This window comes from Daucus carota, chromosome 7 (assembly GCF_001625215.2).
Source record: "Daucus carota subsp. sativus chromosome 7, DH1 v3.0, whole genome shotgun sequence".
NCBI classification, from domain to species: domain Eukaryota; kingdom Viridiplantae; phylum Streptophyta; class Magnoliopsida; order Apiales; family Apiaceae; genus Daucus; species Daucus carota.
The window spans coordinates 7,191,767-7,214,486 of NC_030387.2; the positions used below are offsets into that span (position 1 = coordinate 7,191,767).

The 22,720-nt window shown below is 32.9% G+C and overlaps 3 protein-coding genes across 4 annotated transcripts; 1 reads left to right on the top strand and 2 right to left on the bottom strand.

Moving 5' to 3' along the window:
* Positions 1 to 751: 751 nt before the first annotated feature.
* On the bottom strand, positions 752 to 7,355 carry LOC108194131 (cytochrome b5 domain-containing protein RLF). The gene is made up of 6 exons (XM_017361033.2): positions 7,210 to 7,355; positions 3,777 to 3,842; positions 3,374 to 3,674; positions 2,553 to 2,690; positions 1,327 to 1,377; positions 752 to 1,121 (listed from the first exon to the last, which is right to left on the bottom strand). Exons 2-6 carry the CDS (start codon positions 3,807 to 3,809, stop codon positions 1,045 to 1,047), a joined length of 600 nt encoding a protein of 199 aa, XP_017216522.1. The 5' UTR covers positions 3,810 to 3,842; positions 7,210 to 7,355; the 3' UTR covers positions 752 to 1,044.
* Positions 4,537 to 5,013, bottom strand: LOC135147878 (putative dynamin-related protein 4A). The gene is made up of 2 exons (XM_064081909.1): positions 4,630 to 5,013; positions 4,537 to 4,545 (listed from the first exon to the last, which is right to left on the bottom strand). Exons 1-2 carry the CDS (start codon positions 5,011 to 5,013, stop codon positions 4,537 to 4,539), a joined length of 393 nt encoding a protein of 130 aa, XP_063937979.1.
* A 627-nt stretch (positions 7,356 to 7,982) lies between the features above and the next one.
* Positions 7,983 to 21,792, top strand: LOC108196703 (uncharacterized). Of its 2 annotated transcripts, XM_017364106.2 has the most exons (15): positions 7,983 to 8,272; positions 9,982 to 10,109; positions 10,292 to 10,424; positions 12,122 to 12,278; positions 12,358 to 12,436; positions 12,722 to 12,762; positions 13,051 to 13,167; positions 13,269 to 13,349; positions 16,132 to 16,194; positions 16,313 to 16,364; positions 17,655 to 17,729; positions 18,420 to 18,467; positions 18,549 to 18,584; positions 18,668 to 18,742; positions 21,458 to 21,792. In XM_017364106.2, exons 1-15 carry the CDS (start codon positions 8,110 to 8,112, stop codon positions 21,539 to 21,541), a joined length of 1,332 nt encoding a protein of 443 aa, XP_017219595.1. In that variant the 5' UTR covers positions 7,983 to 8,109; the 3' UTR covers positions 21,542 to 21,792. The 2 variants fall into 2 exon arrangements, with proteins under 2 accessions (XP_017219595.1, XP_063937509.1); XM_064081439.1 differs by lacking the exon at positions 18,549 to 18,584 and having other exon boundaries at positions 7,995 to 8,272.
* The last annotated feature ends 928 nt before the right edge of the window (positions 21,793 to 22,720 follow it).

The window sequence follows — 22,720 nt, forward strand, 5'->3', positions numbered from 1 at the left end:
AGCCCTGAAACAAAAGCTAGCATTCCTAGCTTTTTATAAGTGTTTCTTGACTTTTTACACAAACGGTACGAAATAAGTGCTTCTAACTTATAAACCAGAAGCCCGGCTTAAAAGCGGGAAACAAACACCCACTAAATGTTATGTATTGTTTGGACATATCACTTATACAGAACTACGTCTAAGGACATGGTGATTGGTTATACTTCTACGATTAGTGCTGTGTTGAGATTATGAAAATTTGAGATGCAGCCATGTGCTGAGTTATTCACATGTTTTTTTTTTTTTTTTGCCAGTAGTTATTTACATGTTAATTCACTGGTTATTGGTTTCATTATCCACACTGCACAACATCTGTATCAGGTGAATCAATAGGTAATATTATAATGAGTTTCGGTTAAAAAAACGTGACAATCGATATATATAATTATGTAAATATTTATTTTATATGAAAAAGGATGTCAGTTCCATAAAATATTAATCTAAAAATATATTTTAAATTTTTTAATATATTTTAAAGGTCATCACGTAGCTGTGTGTATTAGTCCATAGTTTATTTTTTTTATTAACATTGAATCGGCAATAAAAGATTAAAAGGGAGAACTGATAAACCCAGGACTGACAAAACTGGGATGCTAATTTTTGTCAGATTAGAAATGGTACTTTTAAGATGATTAACAGAAAATTGATCATTGATCAAAGAAGAACAAAGTGCGGGGTAACATAACACGACCTAATAGGAAAAAGGAGAAGATAAGGCTTAAACTACTGCCATGACAAATATAATTATAATCTTAATAATTGAATTATAACTTGTTACAATGATTTAAAAAATGTATCATAAACCGAACCTGAAAATCAAATGTTTGCCTCCAATCCAAGGATGCTGGTCATGATCATAGTGGACATCTTGGGTAATATTCAAAAAACAATTGGTGACGCCCGGCAGAGTCCAGTCACCTGTGTTCTTGCTATAGCTGTGTATGTATGCCATGGGTGAACAAAAGACTTACAACGGGTCTCTCATTTTTTATGAAAAGGCGACCTTTACGGGCTATCATCTAAAACACCAACCAGACACTTCTCTAGCAAGAAGTCAGCATTCACCCAAGCATGGTATTTCTCTGATCATAGTTTAAGGATGTTGCAACTTGCAGGCAATGTAATACTGTAGTATATAATCTTATATCAAGCAAAAAGCAGAAATAATCAAATTCTGAAGAAGATTTGGTGATGTTTTGGCACCTACAAGTTGTATAAATAGTTTGCTAAAGAATGTAGATAACAAATATGTATGGTAAATAAATAATTCAAACACTGCAAGGATACTGAATAAAGCAGTACAATCTTTTCCAACAGCCTTCATTAAGAAATCGACACCTGCAAAGCGAGGAAAAATTAACAGATTGAAGCTTTTGTTATAAGAACACAGAAAGATATATGAAAAGTGCGAGCTTCATTTATTTCAAATGACAATTCCTCAACAAGCACAAAACTAATAATAAAGCTAAATAGCTAAATCTACAAGTTGCAGGGCAATATCCCATATAGATTGCAACTATCAGGAAGCTAGATAAGAATCCAAGTAAAATGACAATAAGCAATCAAGTAAGAAGACTGATACGAAAACCAACATTATATATAATGCACAAAACTACAACTGTCAGATGATAAGAATTGCATCATATACTATATCAAACCTTCATGCCAGTAAGAAGACTGATATGGAAACCATAATTATATATAAGGACTATCCTTTTGTCCAGATCACTTGTGATGCACTTAAAATTTGTGTTTACTATAGCATGAACAGATAAAATATAGCTGATCAAAAGTTCTGCATAATAAAACATACAAATTGGAACATGCTAATTTTCTTAAACAGTTGACCATGAGAGGAAAATCCTAGAGGAATTAAAGACTTGAATGAGTTTAACAATACATAACAGAAAAGGCAAAAAAGAAAAATAACAACGGATTGAAATATACAGACCATACACGAACAAGTTTCCTGTAGCCTGTAACCATTAACCACATATAAAAATTGCACTATATGACATTGCTCGACAACTAATTCCTATGAAAATCATAGAACCAGCCATGTGACATTAAAATATATGCCAACTAAAGCTCTCAAGAACAAATGAAGCAACTTGAATATGCTTTGGACTTGTATTATAACTGAGAACAATTAAGTTTGCCATTTTGGTATAAAATGGAGTAAACTATATTAAGCAACACGCAGAGCACACATTCATTAAAACATGCAATTATATGTGCATACATATATAATGTTAAACTTGTGAATCCATAGATTCAAAACACTAGTAACAACGATTGTTAATAAAACCCTTCAGTATAACAAAAGAGCAGGGTGAGTCGGGGGGAAGTTGAAACTGTGACAGGATCATAATTTTTTAAATAAAAAAGATAAATCAAACAAAGAGAGTAAACAAACACAACATTTATGATTTAATAACATTTACATGTCTATGCAGAACAACGGCACAAGAAACAGAAAAATATAAACACTGAAGGGCACAAAAAATCTGTACCTCCTGGATGGAACTTCATATAAGGAGTTATATTGTAGACACGACCATTAAGAACAGTCCACATGGAGTCTTCTTCTGTTTTGTGCAGCTTCACTTCTTTCAGTGTAATTAGCCTCTTATTTGATTGTCCCTTCAACCCTAAGATAAAAGAGAATGTATTCCGATAACAGATTACTTTTATCATGAGGAAGAAACATGTTTTAGAACTTGGTCAGCATATTTATTGTTAAAGACATACTTTATTATAATCGTCAAAATCGTAATTGATTTTTTTATTGTATGCCATATTGCCATTAATAGTCTATACAAGCTGGGAAAGTGATAAATAAAGAGAGTAATTTATATCTACATGTTCAAGAGCCTAAGCACAACACATATATTCCAAGTAGTTTGATGATGTTCACACACTCAAGTAAAATTTGTGTCGTTTGCCATTGTTTTCTGTTTTCAGAAACAACATTTTCATGTCCTCTGTTTTTAAAAACTGTTTTCTAGGCATATTTTTTTAAACAGTGGACCAAACACCACATTTGTTTCCCAAAACCGTTTTTATATTTTAAAAATGGAAAACAATTTTTTAGTCATGAAGCCAAACACCCACCAAACATTTTCTAGTCGAGCACACACATAGTGTGATCCATGATAACACTATTACTGTAAAATTTTAAAAAGCAACATCGCTGGGAACATTAAAATATAAAATTCACATCACAATATTAATTGACCGAAGCTTCTGAAATTCTATAATGTTTATGTGCACGGGTAACAAAAAGAATCTACCATTAAATTGATAAATAAACAACTATTCAGGTAGAGCATACCTGCTAAGTCCGGATGTGTTTGAGTAAGTTTAAGCCAGTCCATTTGACTATAACCCTTCTCAAAAGGAACCTTGGCCCTAGGTGCTGGCTTCTTTACTACAGTTTGCGGCTCTTGTGATGCACTCGGTGAACTTCCTACATCTTTTGATACTTTTGCAGCAATCGAGTCATTTTTTGAAATAGCACCACTAGTATCATCAGTTTGACTGCCTTTTCTCGGTTCATCATTCAAATCAATATTTCCAACATCTGGAACAGTTTTATGTGCTTCAAACACTTCTACATTGACCGGACCCGGTACCTGAAAAATATTCATTCATTTCAGTACTCACAAAACACCCCCTCTGGTCGACTCATGCACACAAACATAAACATTTCACATCACCCAAATGTAACAACTTACCTTACAAAAAGTAAAGTCATCATTATCATCCATTACAAATCCAACACAGCTAACAAGCAATCTGTCCTGCTCAAATCAGACCAACTAAGTCTTTTACATTGCAGAACATATCAATGATCAAATATGCAACTAGAAAAAAAATCAAAAATCAAATAGACCTAATCACTTCAATTACAAACACCCATATCTATTTCCCCCTTTTTATGAATAATTTACTTCAATTAAAAAACCAATTGAATTAATATTAGGTAGTTATGCACAATAAGCTTAGATCAAATTATATACAACATTTTTCAATTGTTAATCAAAAGATGAACTTTAAGACAGAAGAACATATATACACGAACACATACATTGAAACTCCGATATAAATGCAAAGACACATAAATTAAAAAACGAGAGGGGACAAATTACCGATTGATGAAGCTGCTGAGATTTGCAAAATAAAAAATAACATGAGCATAGATCTATAACATCGTGGGTATTTGGTCGTTTAAATGTGGATGGATTTCAGCTAGTTTTCAATTTTCAGTGTATTCGGGAAGACTTCAGTTGTTCAACTAAGAACGCATGATTGTGAAATTAATTTTTAATGATGGTAGATTAGATATAAAATATATCATTTTGACAATATATAACGTTAATAAATTTTATCATATTTCATATGACTCAAATTATCACATCACCAAAATAAAATTACTTACTACAACAAAATGCTGACCAATACACATTACCAAGCATATACTCCTTAAAAAAATAGTTATTGCTTCTGCAACGATAGACATTTTTTAGAGAAGATTATTGAGCTCAGAGACATGTACATTCAGCTTCATGTTGATTTTAGTAACAATACCAGGAAGGATTTAGATATAATATGAGCTTGAATCGGGACAAGTTTTTGTGCCAAAACAGGAACACCAACCATAGACATGTTAATATTTTTAAGTAATGGATGATATTGAAAAAGTTTAGTTTCTTTCATCCTTGCAACTTCATAAGATTCGTCACCAATTCGGTTCCTCACACATACATAGGCCAGACCTATTTTCATATTATCTTCCTTCACCTCCTGATGCAGTCCATCAGGAGCTTTATCTGATTTAGTAACAATTGCCAAAGTCCTATCTCCTGTTTTGTCCACATGCTCTGACATTCGAATAGATTTACAAGTAGGGAAATTAACAGTTGCAGAGATAACATTGAGTATTATACTTGTTTCTGGCTTAATGAATTCCATTATGATTGAATCAAAATCTTTATATGATATTATAGGGTCGCTAATTAAATATTTTAATTAACTGATATAATTATCCAAATCTTGTATTTATTCAAAAATCAATGGTATCAATATTTCAATCTTCATTATTATAATTTTAAACCCTTTTACCTACTATCCATTTATTTTTATATTACTTTACACTCATACTAAAACACATAAATAAATAATCATATTTATATTTTAAAACAAAAGAATATTGAAAATATATTATCTATCTAGCCATCAGATAAATTGATCTTCTTATTAAAATTTAATAATAAATACTTGTAAATTTGTTCTTTCAAATCCTTGGTGCAGATTCTAGCTTGGACAAGAAAATATCAGATAGCGTTAGCAATATCAAGGTCTACAACCACACTGCGATATGCTTTTCCTAAGCAATAATGTCAATCTGAAAGGCATACCTTGGTTAGTTGGTTGTAGATGATGCAGTCACAAAGCAAAGCTGTTTGACATCCTCTGCTATGGATAGAGTTACAAAAGCAAGTGGCATTTCTTCACCACCAGCTCCTTCCCATTAGAGTATTACAAGTGCCTTGACCGGAGAAGAGAATCAGAAAAAAGGACACCCTCATACACATCCTAGAAAGGGGTCAAAAACTATCCAATGACAGCAAAAGAATATCCAAAGCCGTTGATAATCATAAAGCTAGATCACGAGACAGGCAACTGATCCAGGATCGTCTCAAAGAGTTGCGTGACTTGGTTACAGATGGTGTAAAGGCGATATTTTGTCAGGATTTAGACCTTATTTAGTTATTTGTAATTTTTATTTATTGATATTTTATCACTGTCTTTCTTTTCTCGCATAACGTGTTCTCTTTTTTATTGCCTGAAATTATGCTTTCATATTCAGTGTAGCATTGATGGTCCTCTAGATAGAACCATACAGCACGTGTTATTCTTGAGAAGTGTTACAGATCAGGCTGATAAGCTGACACAAGTAGTTCATGAAGAGGTAAAATTTATTTACCCTGCCATGAGAAGGGACTTAAGTACTTTTATTCTCGAAATACATTATTTATTATGTTCTTATCTTGAGTTGAGAGATCACATAGCTATATGCAGCTGAGATTTAATATAAAAAGGCAATATTCAGGAAGACCAGGGAAAGATTTCGACACTGTAAGTAACAATATGGTTCTACTTGGTTACACCTACAGCTAAATTTTAAGAACCAGCTATAGTTCCTTATTGTATCAGCATAATTAGTAAATAAGATGTTATTTATAAATTGGAAGATTAGCAAACAGTTAATGGAGGCCAAACTGCTGCAGAAGCTATTGATATTCTTGTCAAGGCATTTTAATCATCAGAGAAGAGCCATCAAATTCACAATCAAGTTTCTGGGATATGTCAAATGGTACACAAGCATTTCACCAATATTAGGTATTCTGTTAACACAAGAGTTTAATGATTACAACTTACATATAATATATATATTTTACTTTATAACATTCACTATGTCTCTTTCTCTTACTATCTCTTTTTCTACTATAGAATATAGGAACTGTGGAGAGTAAAGGAAGCCAAGCAAGCTTTGTTACTCAATGCCTCGTTCTTACTAAAAGATCCTTCCTCAACATGCACATGGATCTAGGGTATTACTGGCTTCGCTCGATAATCTATATAGCACTCCCCTCTGCATAGGTGCTTTGTTTCACGATGTTGGCCACGCTTATGGCTCGATTCAGATAAACTTGATTTTGTTTTTAAGGGTCGCGCAATCATTAAAATTATGCTGCCATTATAAGCAGAAGTTCATAATAACGGTGTCTTACTAAATAGTTGGCAATTTATAGGCTAGAGGTTCAATGCTCAATTTTATTGCATCTCATCTATGATCTATGAGCTATATTACATATAATTTACACATCAATTATTATAGAACTCTGAGACTAACATGCTCGTGACGTAATATATGTGTAACGAATTTTACGAGAAGCATATACTATTGACATGAAAAGTTTCAAGGTCATATCAAACCAGTAAATCACAATAACACATCTAATCATCACAACTACAATACTTTCTGACAGCAAGCCCTCCAAGAAGCTTGTATATATAATATAAAACTACAAACCACAAATTTAAACACAAACCCCACAAGAACTCTAGCAGATTAGGAGAATTCTAAGACCTGAGAAAACATACCTGGACACAGCTTGGGCTGCCACGCTTTTTCGATGCACACAATTGATATACACACAGAAATTGATATACACAGAAAATCCAAGCAACGCCAAATTCCTTTCCCCTAAAACCCAATCCTGGGAAAGACAATCCACGTAAAAATATGAAGTTGAGAAATATAATTTGTTTTTATAATATTGTCTATTCCACCGCCAAATAACTTGTTTCGCAAAAAATTCAAAACTAAGATAATAGTTTTCAATTTAACTAATCTAAAATTGTGAAAATGTAGTTTAATTTTTAATATGATTTTCCTAAAGATTAGAACTTTCTTCTAAACTTTTTCAAAGTTAAAAAATATAGTTTTTATTTTTAATTTTAATTTAAAAAATTTCCTTCCATACATATTTAAAACTAAAAAAAATTTGTTATTTGAACTTCCAAATTCTAAAAGTCGATAAATATAATTACCGAATTGTGTAAAAATGGAAAAAAAATATTATAATTTTTTGATATAGTTTATTCTATAAAGTATGAAATTTTCCTGAAAAATTCAAACCTAAAAAAGTTTATCTTCAAATTTTAATATTATCCTTTTTTAATTATAATTTTATTTTTTAAAACTTACTTCTAATAAATTCATAACCATACATCACTAAATATCTAGTATTGTCTTTTTATTATTCGAAAATTCCTCTCAACAAACTAATTTAAAACCGATAAAAATTAATTTTAATTTTGCAATATGGTCGAGCTTTCTTTTAATATATTTGAAACAAAATATAATGGAAGCTCGGATTGAGAAAAGCAAACAAAATCCTGTATAAAACGCAGCAAAGGTGAGGTAGGTAGAGGCGGTGTGTATGAATTGAATTAGTTATCATTGAACAGAACAGAGCGATCTCGCTAGAGCTCCAATCCATGGCTGCTTCAACCGATGGCTTGGTGCCGATCACAAGACCATTTCTTGCTTCTTACTATGACAAATACGTTTTCTCTCCTCTCTCCGACTCCGTCACGCATCTCTCCGGCCAGCTCCACTCCAATTCTCAACTCCTCCAGAATCACACTCCTCTTTCTCAAGGTATATATGCGCACATTCAGTTTTTATATTCAATTCTCGTTTTTTATACTGCACTACATGTCGCTTTTATGTATTTGTCCGTTTTCACCTGAATTCCATACTTCAATTGACTTGGTTTGAGCTAGGGCTTGGCTTTGACTTTATATTCCTCGAGGATTATCATCATTTTAATTTTTAATTTTCCGCAGTTTTTTTTGAAAAATTGCTTCAAGTTTGTGCGCCTGTGTGTGTGTCTGTCTTAGGGCTTGGAAATAGTTTGTTTTCTCTCTTTGGTTATTTTAAAAATTCATTTTTGATTACTATGTGTGGTGATGTACTGATGTCCAATTGTGAATGCTGTAGTACAAAGTGCAAACATAACGCATACATTTTAAAGATAACCGACACTAAATTATTGAATCAATGTCTGACAAAGTAATATATATAATTAAAATTTAGAGGGAAAAAACATTGGTACTAGTTCAAATGCTCTTTAGTCAACGCTATGCAACATGATATAGAAAGAATCAAATGATCTTGACTTAGGTTGTTATGATTCTTCAAACATCTTTTTCTTGTTCGGTTAAATTCTAAAGAACCAGAATTTTGTGAGGAGACTTGAAGCACACTTGATTTGTTTCGGTGGAGGCTTGAATTTTGGTATCAGTTTTCTCTTTTATTTTGGGTTTTGAGATATTGGTAAGGACTCATGCCTTGTTTTCCTTCATCCATTCTTTAGATTGTCACTCTTCTCTTCTATATTTGATATTGTCACTCGTAAGGCTATTTTCACGAAATTGCAAATGCTGGGATAAGAAGCTGCATCATCCTCTGTATTCTTTTCCCATGTCCAAGATACATCTGCAGAAACCCTGAAAAATTCTAGAAAATCTGTTACCATCTTTCTGTGCGATACTGGGATGATTCAGATTTTGGTGGGAGAAGAAGCATAGAGAGAGTTTACTGCCAGAGGAGAACTAATAATTTGTGTGTTTATTTCTAATAATGATGCAGAGTTTTGTTTTTTCTGCAACATGTATATGATTGCAGTCCAGGTGCTATTGTAGGGACAACTGGTATAAAGTGTTGGTCTTTGTTTATATTTAAATAAGAAGTCGTAGAAAGTTCGTGTTTTGAGTTAAAAATTTGAAGGAGATGGGTTTGAATCTTTGAGAGTCAATGTTGTATCCCCATATAATACCAGGGACAAAGAAATTGATATAAAATGGAGATCTTTATATAGTATTTGCTTTATAGTATATTCTTGTGATACGTGTATAAAGTATTGTAGATCATATTGATATTCTGATTTGGTTGTAATTTGTTTTGGCTTATTGGATAAAATGCATAAATCACTCACGAATGTCAAAAATATCATTCGAACATGTCATGTTTTGCTAATGATGTTCTTGTAAAGTAATTCTGATTTAATTTGTTATCACCAAATGTAGAAATCTGATGTGTTGAAATAAAGTTTTACGGTTTAATGTTGAATTGGAGTATACATCAGCGTCATATATTGATGCTAGCCAAATATTAATTTCTAGTGAAGGTTTAAGTTGACTAATCTATTTGGAGTGGTAAATGAAATTTAAGAGTCAATATATTAAAAGAAACATGGAGTCCATGCCAACAGTTCATATTTTCGTTATTTAAATTATATTCTTATATCTTTGCGTTGGGCAATAATATCAAAAGTGTGGATTTACTCTTGGATAATGATATATTAGGTGAAATATCATTATTACATGAAGCTGAGAATCAACCTCCTCACAAAATTGACGAGAATATGTGGAAGAACCGGGAGCATATGGAAGAAATTCTCTTTCTACTGGAAAAATCCCATTGGCCAATTGAGGTGCTTTTAAAAGAGTTTGAAATATGCCATGTTTGTAATTGCAAGATTTTAGGTAGACATCCTATTTTATGTATTCACTTGCACCTTGTTGTCTAAAACTATTAAACAGGTTTGAAGTTCAACTTTAATTAGCACTTTGAAATTTTATAGAGTTCACTGCCAATAAATTTTACTCTTTTTAGATCCAACAACAATCAACAAGTGAAGAGGCTGAACTTGCTTGTGTTCTTGGGAAGCTAAAAGATAAGGTTGAGAACACTTTGAAGATATTGGAATCTTTTCAAACTAAGAATTCTGAATCTATTTTTAACACAGGTAGTTTCTCACTTCTTACCTGTACATATGCAGTATTACTTTTATAGTTTGAATAGTTCTCAGTGCTGCACATAATTTACATTCTTTTAGCATTTTTTTCCTCTTCTGGTCGCATATGTATACGAAATTTATAAGTTTACAACCCTTTTTGTTCCCTTTTTGTTTTTGCTACTCGAAAGCCATTACTGTTTTTGTTGTTGATTTATTATAACTAGCTTATAGCCCGTGCAAGGCACGGGAGCTTTTTAATTATTTATAAACTTTTTAAATATATTTTAAATGGTGTGAAAAAATTTAATTTATAAATAATAAATTAAAATTTTTAATAAAATAAAATTTGCAATTATGATTTGTTTGTAAGTTAGAACTTTGGTAAATACATCATCACAGCCATTAATGGTTTCAAATAAATTATTTTAATCAAGCAATTCCTTTTCTCGTATGTATCATGCCAAAGTATTAAATTCTATCTATCAAATTTTAATATATTTTGAGTGGAATACGTGTTATGCCAACTCCTATTAGATTATATTAATAAATGTATTTTATATTAAAATTATTATAATGTGATTTAAATATTTTTCAAAAAATTTAAACATAATTTGTTTTGAATTAAGAAAAGGAATCATAAATATGCAATAAGAAGGTAGAATCTATCTTGGATTAAGAAAAAGTTTTTGTATTTGTTCCTCACATAAATCCGGCTTATTAATTTTAAAATATATTATAAAAAAATTGTGACGGTGAGATTTATATGATTCTACGAATAAAACTGGTAGGAAATATTTATTTAGGATTAAAAAAAATCATATACATGTGAAAGACAGAATTTGTTTTGGATTCAGAAAAGGAATTATAAACATGCAAGTAGATATCAATTGCCTTCTAGAACAGAATTTAATTTTGTTCCAATCTAACGGTGCTTATTTGTTCGATATAAGATCCAACGGATGATAAGCTTTTGGACCAGAGGACCATGCGACCAAATTATCTCCCTTACGCTTATTATATATAAGTATATAATAGATGCTATTGTTACTAAAATTGTGTATTCTACTCTTATTGTTGTAAAATAGAAAATCTACTGTCAAATTGATCATAATAAGTTTTAATGCTAAAGCATAACACAACAATATAAATTTGAATTAAGATCTTTTTATTTAATATACATATTTCTAATAAGAGTTTGATGTGAATATTTTACACCAGTAGAATATGTGTGTGTGTGTGTGTGTGTGTGTGTGATATTGATGTTTATACATCTTAACAGATCTTTGGCATAATTTATAGGTGAATTTTACTTTTAAGCAATTCTCTTGCTAGATAATGCACCACCTTATAGTGCCACTTACATCCCCTTAAATTGTTGCCACATTTATTGCTCTGCTGTCATGAGTAATTTGGCTTCTCTCATCTTTTACTTCGCTATAATTGGTGCCAAAGAGATTGATAATTACATCTCAGTATTCCTTCTGTTTTACAAATGCACACCTTTGATTGTTGCTTTCTAGTTGACGCAAAGAATACACACACACACACACACAAATATATTATATTTAGCTAATTAAAATATATAATTGTTGTCAGTGTGATCATTTGTTTTATTTATATAAATTCGACAAACTCAAACATGTCAATGTTTCAGATTAGTGCTACATGACCTATTGATGTTTCCCTGACTATATACATGCTTGTAGTTATGACGTACATGCCTCAAGATTTTCGGGGTACCCTAATTAGACAACAGAAAGAACGCTCAGAGAGGAACAAGCAAGCTGCGTTTGATGCTTTAGTTCAATCTGGTGCAAGTATACATGATCGTTATGCTTTGTTGTGGAATCAACAAATGGAACGGTAAAGGTCCTTGACTTTTTCCTGCTACGATTTTTGACTATTTTTACTTAGAACTCTTAGTGAAATGTTTATTATGCAGGAGAAATCAGTTAGCTCAGCTTGGATCTGCGACTGGTGTCTATAAAACTCTTGTGAAGTATTTAGTTGGAGTGCCGCAGGTATTTCTATTTGTAGAGATAGCTTAAGGATATCAACTATTTGTTCATCCCACCTGACACTGAATTCTGTATCCTTTTGGCTCTTCTGTGAACAATAATCCCTCTTTTGTACTGAACTCTCTGTTATGTGGCATGTATGCCCGCACTCGCGGGTAAAAATAAATTCCTAAAATATTTTATGCATGAGCATTTGGAATATTACTTTCAATTTTCACTTTCCATTGCATTAAAACTGTGTTTCACTACAAAATTGAGAACTCTTATGTTTACTTGTGTGTAGTGCAGGTTTTACTGGATTTTATCAAGCAATTAAATGACGATCAAGGGTATGTGTGTCTCTGCAAAAAAGAGAGCTCATTTTTTAATACATTATATTTGTTTTGGACAAAAAGAAGACATAGCTAACACCTTAAACTACCCATTGTGAAAAGAGAGCTCATATTTTAATACATTTATATTCGTTTGGACAAAAAGAAGACATAGCTAACACCTAAAACTATCCATTGCATGAAGCTAGCATTGTGCATTAATATTTAAGTATTATGTGCACTTATTCAAGGATAAACAGGCTTTAATACAACCTGTGATTAGCGTATCGTGAAATTGTTTTACAGGCCTATGGAAGAACAGAGACAACGTTATGGACCTCCTTTATACAGCCTTACAAAAATGGTGTTATTCATTCGACTTTTTCTTTCTCTGTCATGGCGGCGTTACGAAGCTATAAAATTGTGAGATTTACTTAAGTTTTTATGTTTTGCAATACTAACTCCAAGACAAGATTTTTTTTAATTCATACCTTCACATCTTTTTGACATCTCATATGGAGCAGGCAAAAAGATCAGATATCCATCTTGGAAGAAGCAGTTGGCATCTATACCTCTGAATTGGAAAGATTCTTGAAATTTATTGGGTACTTTCTTAACCTCAGTCTCCTTTATTATTGATCTACATAGCGTCATTTTTGAACTATGAATAGTCTATGAAGATGGTATTGTTTGATATATAGATACTGCTTTGACCACTAACTATACTTGGTAAAGTCTGCCAAGTGCGTGCCTTTTGGCTGATGGTAGTTTTGCGATTTAATGTTATGATTACCTTTAGTTAACATAAGAGGGCTTTCCCAATATGTGCAGACTTATAAGCATCATGTGAATCAGAAATTTGAATTGAAGTTGGCATGAACCATGCTGGCAAATTTAATCAACTTGCATACACGCCACCCCCTCATATCCTTAACCGCTAAAACCTCCTTACTATTTTGTCATCTTGGATTACTCTACGTTAATGATGCTTATCCTTTATTCCTGTTTGTTGGTTGACCAACCATGGAGTACCTTTGAAGTGCAGTATGTACTGAGAAGTTAGAAGGTTCCAATTGTTTTTTGATTTATATAACCGTAGAAAGTTTGCTCCACTGGATTGTCTGGGTGTCATCTTGTCTGGCATGACTAACATCATTAGAGACACTCTTCAGTCTTGATTCTTTCAACAAAACTGATAACAAGTTATGTTGGTTGCCATTCCAGCCGTAAATTGGAGTGATCGGTGTGATACATGTCGCTGCGTTACACTAGTTATACCTAGCCTACTAAAATTTGTATTTCAAGACACTGTCTTCAGAAAGTTGATGTTCAGGAATTTTTTTTATATAACTCCTAATAGAATTAAAGGCAATAGTGGGCCAACTAGATGAGCTTGTTTGTTATCAAATAAAAACACATTTCCTTTAAAAAGGTTGAATATGAATGGCATAATGACGTTTTAATACAAAAGATGATCTCGTGATTTAACCTTTTAGTTGCAGAAAACATCATGCAACACCAAATCAATGTGACTATACTCAAGCTTGCTAGTAGTTTTCCGATGCCCTCAGCCCTCCACAAGTTCTTGTAAGATTAGGTCCCTCTTGAAGGATTTTATCGCCATTTGACTATCTTATTGTTTGGTAAATGAATTTGAACTCGCGTTACATTTCATTGGGGTAATCACTCTCCTGAAAACATCAAGTTCTGAGTTTGTTTTCATGATTGACTGTGAGGCTGCTCCTCACAACTTTGTGTCCAAATATTCAGTTGAGGCTGCTAAAGTCTTTGCGTTACATAACAAACTGATTTATTAATCATCTAGGTCGGTGCAAAATTTTCTACCGCTAGTTTTTATAGAGCTATGCCCTTTTCTTTGGACTCCTATGGCTTTGTGTTTGATCCATCTTTGTCTAGATTAGTGATTCTGTAGCAGGTGCTTTGTTTTTCCAGACTGATGGTTGGATATTGAATGCTGAAACGAGAGCAATCTTTGAATCTAACAAGAGCTGACTGTTCATTTAAAAAACAAGTGATCTTGGATCATTTTTCTGTTGTCCATGTCGGCCATCCAACTTTACCCTGGCATTGGCTTATCTGTCTGTTCATGTGGTTATTGCACAAAACAGAATGATGGGATAATAAGCTCTAGACACGGCACTAGTATCATCAGTCATAACACCAACCTATTATATTATCCACTTGTACTGGCGTAGTGGCATGCAAGGAACTTGTTAGTTGCAATTTTCTTGATTACTATGAACTTCATCGTGCCACTATGCCAGACAAGTTTCCAGTCCCTCTTATTCACACTTTTCTAATTAAATCTTCATCCATGCTACCTCATATTATAGGTCTGGCTGTATGTTGTCATAAAGCAGCGCTGTGTATTCATTGGGTTATTTATTTATTTTTTCTTTTTCTGGAGGAGGGTTTATTTTAGGTCTGGCTATATGTAGTGATGAAGCAGCACTTTGCACTGATGGTGCCCATTCCAGTCCAGAATCATGATGACATTCTGCTTGCCTGTGATAGGTGCCTGGCCAAGTAGATAAGTTGGCTGAGAATTCGTACAGTTCTACTTTCCATGTCTCTGCAGTACCACTCCTTGCAGTGGTTTTTATGCTTCCCTTTTTAGTTATCATCTAAGGGTGTTATAGTGTTGTGCCCCTATATGCCTGATGTGCTTGAGGTTGACCAACATGTCTCTCAAGCTTGGTACCTAAGGTCAACGTCCCCCCTCAACGCATTTATCTCGAGCCCTTCCCTTTTGATGACTGTTATGTGGTTCTTCACGATGTGGGTAATTTGCATATCGACTACCGTCTCCTACAGGAGGTGTTCATCTGTTTTCCATGTTCTATAATTGACAGTCGTGGATGACTATCCTGTGTAATCTATACTGGCATCGCCTCGTACTTATATAAAGACGTATTACCCTGAGCAGTCAGCAGTGTTATCCAAGCTAGCTATTCATGGTGGCAAGACTGTGTGCACATTTACTGATTTAATTGCGGGTGTGTGATTTGAATGATGCCACCTGGATTGATTACGATAATTTCCAACACCAATTTCCTTCCTTTACCCTTGTCAGCTACTGTTAAATATTTATGCCCAAGTGCGGTGTAGGTGTTGAATATCTGGATTCTGGAAACAATCTGAACATAAATAACGAATATTTGTTAAGCCTAAAATTTATTGTAAGCATCCTATTAATCTCGATATTGAGTATATCATTGCGATTATTAAGGATATTAAATTTGAGTCTGAGAAGATATAAGCTGTTAGATCGCTGTAGAAATCGAATTGCCAGATTAGAAGTTTTTTCTTTTTGACCTACACAAGTAGTTCCTATCTTTTCTTAATTATAACTATTTCTGTCTACAGTGTGGTCTTCACAAATTCTCCTTTCTTCATTACAGCTGAGGAAGCAGGTGCAATAGAAGCAGGGTAAGTTTATCATTTATTTTCTGATGATTTGGCTTCTTGAAACTGTAATTCTTTTGACTAATAGATTCACCAGAAATTTCCGTAACCAGGATTTAAAAGAGCTTCTTTTTATGTACAGAAAGATTGATGACTACAAAGAAATTATTATTCCATCGGGAAAAACTTATGAGGTGAGGTTTGTCTGTGCGTAAAACTATTCTTACCTCAAATTGTCCATAGCATTGCAGAAGGCAATTGTCCAAGAGAAATGGAAAATGGTACTTCAACACTATGGAGGTTTACCTTAGTGCTGGTGGCATATAATCTTAGTTCCTAGATAGTAAAATACCTGTGTGCATGGACCTAAATCAGAAAATAGTTTTTATATGATTTTATTGTCTTGATGTACACAATAAGAAGACATCTGACGTTCCTTATTTCCTTTTTGAGTATTATAGCTCTCAGTCCGAATTGTCAACTCAAATGCAACAGCAGCTAACTGTTCTTAGTCTCTTTAGCTTTTATGGGTGTCTCTCTTCTTTACTTCGCCTTTTTGAAATTTAAAAGGCCCCAGCCAGATCTCTCTCGAGCATTTTATTTTTCTGGCAATCTGGCTAGTAATTTAACACAGTAATGTATCATTTTGTCAGCCATAACGAAGTACAAGGAAACTTCTTAGATAGATATACGAATCATACTGTTACCAGAACACTCTGCTTTACTTTCTTCAGTGGTGATGCTTCCGACGCTGTGTATATATAGAGACACACACACACACACACACACATATACATACATACATACATACATATATATATATATATATGTATATGTATATATATTTCCAATTCTTCAAGACCTAGCAATACTTGTGAAGTAACAACTAAACCAAATTTGGGTTATGGAGTAGGGCAGAACCAGTTATTTGTGGGTATAAGTAGTTCAGTGGGATAAGAGAGTAGGAATGGTGGTCATAAAACCGGTTATTGGGTACTTGTCTGTGACTGATAAAGTTGACCATTTGGCAGTAAGAGTGTGCTATGACGAAACAGGTAAACATCAATTTCTAAAAGGTTGATATGTGTTGCAATTGCTATAAAAAGGTTTTTGGGGAGCTGATGGCTTTAATCTGTTAAATAAATTAAACTAGCTAAAGTTATAGTTGGGTGAAGGATAGAAGTATGAAGTGTGCTTTTATCTTTATTCTTAAAGATTTTTTTCATGCACAGTATTGAGTTTGTATTTTATGTTCTTCACTGAAAGAATGAATGGAAAGATGGTGTTTGATTTGGTATGGTAAGATATGGGGGAACTATACTCTTAGACTCTAGATTTTAGCTTTGACAATCAGATCTACTGTAAGATCCAACATATTTCTTTTGGTGTCATGTTGGGCCTTGGATTAATATTTTGTATTTAGTTAGCATATGCTAATTAATCTTTTTTTTATTCTTTGACACTTGCCAATTGATATCCTGTAGGTTTTACTGGATGTTGAATCTATAAACTCATATATTGCTTGGGATTTTTCAATAGTGCAAGGGAAAATGAACATGGTATGTATCCGGCATATGTAACAGCTTTTTGAACCGGAAATCATATTCTCTTCTTTATATCAGCACATTGTTAATAGTTACATTTTACTAGGCAAATATAAGGGAAAAGAGTATGTAAAGGTCACGATAGAGAAGTTCTCTATTTGTGCAGCCTGTAATGAACTATGCTGTTTAATTCGGACTACCCAGATGCTTGTTTAATACTATTCTCACACGCGCACAAATCAGACCGAGTCCAGTAAACAAGTAGTTAGGTCTGTTTTCTGAAAAGCAGCAATTGTAAGCAAGTAAAAAAAAAAACTCTGTCAGAATTCAGATACCAGCAACCATTATGAAAGCCAATTACATACTTGGCTTCACTTTGTCATCTGTGGTGTGTTTGCAGCTTTAGTGGCACCTGCCATATGAACAGACTACAGACTATAAATCAGTATCAAGACCTTTACATAATTCTAGTGTGTTGACGACTTCAAAATTCTAGGAGTTACCTATAGGTTGATGACTTTACAACAATTCTTTGCACAACTCATGTTTAGTCCATATTCAATTTCTTTAGAATTCTCGTTCATATTTTTGAACCTCTAAATTTAGTGTCATAGTTTAAATTTGGTGTTAGACACTTAGACCTATGCATCATATTGGTTGCGCTTTTTCCAATCACTTTGCTGATTTTACATTGATATGCTACAGGACATTGGATTTAGCTTGGAACATACAAGTTCATCTGGAGCTAAAACTGTAAGTCTGGTTGTTTTAGTGCATGTACTGTTCTGACTTGTTATGTATCCATTCCAGTATTTGAATTCTGGTGTTCTGCAGTTAATGTTACCTTACCGGCGGTATGAATGTGACCAAGTGAGTTCTTTGTTATTTGCTACGGATATCATATTAAAACTTTAAATAACTTATATGCCGATCAATTGCATGTGCCTTGGCAGGGCAATTTCTGTACATGCTTGGTTGGAAAGTACAAGCTTGTCTGGGACAACACATATTCAACGTTCTTTAAAAAGGTAGGCAAGTGGCCCACACCTCCACATGACATGATTTTACTGTTAGTTTTGTTAGAGTTCAACTAAACATTTGATATACACCTCTTAGTCCCCACTCCCCACTACTTACAATGGTTGAAAGATCAAAATGATTGAGAAGTGTGGATTTTGATGTCATTGTCAAAGAACATTTGTGGTCAGTGCATAGTTCAAATGAGTTCACTTATGAGATGACTAAATGCCCTGATTCCATATTATTGCCTTTTAAACAACTAATTGGAAGAGCAAGTCTTCTTGAACAATGATAGCAAAATCAAGTGCAAAAGCCATGGCTAAATAACTTAAGACTTCTAGCTAACAGTCCAGTTGGATGCTTGGATCCTGGTCAAGAAGTTTTAGGACCACACACCGAACTGATCATTGGATCTCTGAAGGAGCTGCTCCATGAAAAGTATACAAACCGTCCCTTGTTTGTGCCCAATAGAGAACCAATCCCTAAAATAGAACCATAGAACCACTAAGGTTCCGCTGCAGAACCCTAAATTTCAAATTTTTTTTAATGATCTAAATCTAAATACATGTTTTTCATATCGCTGTATGTTCAAAACTAATTTAAAAATATAATACATAAATCCAACATTTTTTACATGTGCAGTTCTGTTGTAGAACCCTAATGAATACAATAAATATATATATATATATATATATATATATATATATATAGATAGATATATATGGAAAAGTTGAATGGAGAATACTTTTTTATTGGAGTCGATGTTCTGCTTGGAGAACATATATGGTCTCCAAAGTCCAAATCTCCAATAAAAAATTGGTCTCTATATAAATCAACCCTAAAATTAACTTTTTAATTGTTATATTTTTAAAGTTATATTCTATTATAGTTAAAACATATATACTATTATAATACTTGCGTATCTCTTACGAATTTATATATTTAAGTATAAATAATAAGTACTCCCTCTGTCCCTTCCTCCGCATTCTTAACAAAAGGGACATGGGGTTGGACACACATTTTAAACCTCCTATAAAGTATAATTTTATAAATTAATTTAACCATTTTTTTCATGCTGAATAGAAATATAAAGAAATTTTTTAAAATAAGTTATAAAATTATATTATATATGCCTTAAAATGCGTGTCAACTGTCAAGCAATAGGAAAAACTGTAAAGAAAAGAGAGAGACGGATGGAGCAAATTGTAAAATCAACTCGTGCTTCGCATGATTTAAGCTAGTATGCTATTGTATGCTATTACCTATAATGTATTGATACTTATAACCTTTCCCTCTTTTGACCTTTGTGTCTTGTGGTGTGTCGTGTGCTATGATCAAGTTTAAGTGTTATCAGAAAATTATATCAGAGATCTAGAAATGATAGCTGTCCCTGTGCCCCTGTTTCACCTGTACTTGTCATCAGTCTTGTGTTTTTTTCCATTTTACTTTCTAGTCTTGCAGCTTATGATTCAACTTTAATTAGTGTTGCTTCTGCTATTATATAATGGGAAATTATGAATGGTACCATTGTGTTATTGGCTTCTCTAAATGGTACCATTTCGTGTTTTTGACTTACAGGTGGTACCACTCAATTTATTATCCGTTAACGATACTATCATTCCGTCCATCAAAACATTTAAAACGTTAGTTGACCGTATTTATTTCGTATTTTCCTTTAAAAAACACATAAAATACAACTGATATCCGTATTTTTTCTTTGTGTTCTTGAGTTCTTGAAGATTAAACAACTTTTTGATCATGTTGTCGGTGTCCGTTTTAAGAGTATGGGTAACCAAATCGAGGCTTGAGATGAGCTCTATCTATTTTGATCATCAATTTCACGATACAACATCCTTTGAAAAGCCTCAGCTAAAATTTCATCTCCAGCTTGGCCTTCTCGTTCTGCAATCTTTTCTCCTTGGCCAATTTCTTCTAGGTAGCCACCTCAATGTGTTTAGTCATGTTTTTCTTGTACATCTCAGCGTATGTGATGTCCTCCTCAAGAATTGGCTTCTCGCCCTCCCTGATCTTTAATGGATACACTATAGCATTCTGAGCCCGGTTCTGGAAAGTTGCGATTGACAATCTGGTAGAGGTTGAATTCACTACTGCTTGGTGATCGGCATTCTTGAACCTTCCATTGCTCAAATACTACACATAGCCACAAACTTGTTAGCTCAGTTTCCAAATTAAATATATAATATATGCTCATAATCATTTTAAACGATGACATAAATATAAAGCTGTTACCAAGATTACTCTAAAGGTACAAATTTGAAGCCTAATACATTTGTGTGTGCACGCGCATTGTGAAATTGATGTTCAAAATAGATAGAGCTCATCTCAAGCTTCGATTTGGTTACTCATACTCTTAAAACGGACACCGCCAACATGATCAAAAAGTTGTTTAATCTTCAAGAACACAAAGAAAAAATACGGATATCAGTTGTATTTTATGTGTTTTTTTAAAAGAAAATGCGAAATAAATACGGTCAACTAACGTTTTTAACGTTTTGATGGACGAATCATAGACTGAGTGGTAACACCTGTAAGTCAAAAACACGAAATGATACCATTTTGAGAAGCCAATAACACAATGGTACCATTCATAATTTCCCTTGTATAATTATGTGTGTGTGGAGGTCGTTACAAAAACTATTATTGTCTCACTTCAGTTTAACATTGATTATATATTTGTAATTTTATTGTGTTTCTTGGACCAGGTTCTCCGGTTTAAGGTGGACTGTATACCGCCTGTGGTAGAGCCATTAACTTCCGTGACTGAAGAACAAAATGCTGGACTGTAGCTAGTCAAACTTATCTATACATCTGCTTGTATTATATACTGTTATCTCATTAATGTCACCAATGTAAGTTTGGGTTGCTCTGTTCCAAATTTCTGGGTGGATGTTTTTGACTGTCCACCGTTGAAGAATTATATTATCTCAGTTGTATATAATTTGCTGCCAAATCGGTGAGCACTGTTCGCACTGGTAGTCTGGATCAACTGTTCATTGGTGTGCAACTGTTTGGTTATGACAAATATCTCATTTTAATATTTTGGTTTGTAGAATTTGTGATGTTTGTGCTTAATTATCAGAAACATAATGTTTGATTATGTTTCAGAATTTGCATTGTCAATTTTAAAAAATTGATTCCAATTTTCAGTTGGCCAAATATTGGCCATGGCATGAAATGATGAAATATTACAAAATACCACTCTTTATGCTTATATATGAAACTTCTATGGATGTTGGAATAAAACTATCTAGAGTTAATTTGTTGACCGGAGAAAGTAAGGTTGGACTTTAAATTGGATGTTACTTTCTCCCGTCAAAATAATTGTTTTGACGAACAATTTTATGTAAAAAAACTGATTTTGAGATTAATTGCGAGTCAAATTATGATGTGCATTGAAGTTTGAGTTGAAGAAATTTAGTATGTGGATTAGCTGCGCATTTGTAACGAATATTTTTGTAATTGAATTTTAGATTAAAAGATTTCATTTTATTTTAGTTTTAACATCATGAAAAGTCGGGATGTTACAAGAAAAACTTCCCAATTATCATGATACTATAAATACCAACATCTGAATGATACTATAAATACCAACATCTGAACAAAATATAACGAGAATTAGGTCAATTAATAATTTAGATTTGACTTGCAGTAGTTAAATTCATTTTATATTTATTTAATACTTTTATTGAATTGGGTCATCATCCAGTTAGCCGGTTATATATTCAATCCAATTATATTTCTATTAAGTGAGATTCGTAAATTATTAATAATATAATTCAGACAAAATAAAAACCCTTTTTAGTTTTATACCAACATTTTTGAAGGTTTTACAAATTACTTAAATTCAAATGAGCGAATATAGTTATTAAGCAGTTTCAATAATAAAAATGTAAAATTTTATATTAAAATCCATATAATGTGTTTTATATATTAGTCAACGATGTTTTCCAAGCCCGCAAGGGTTG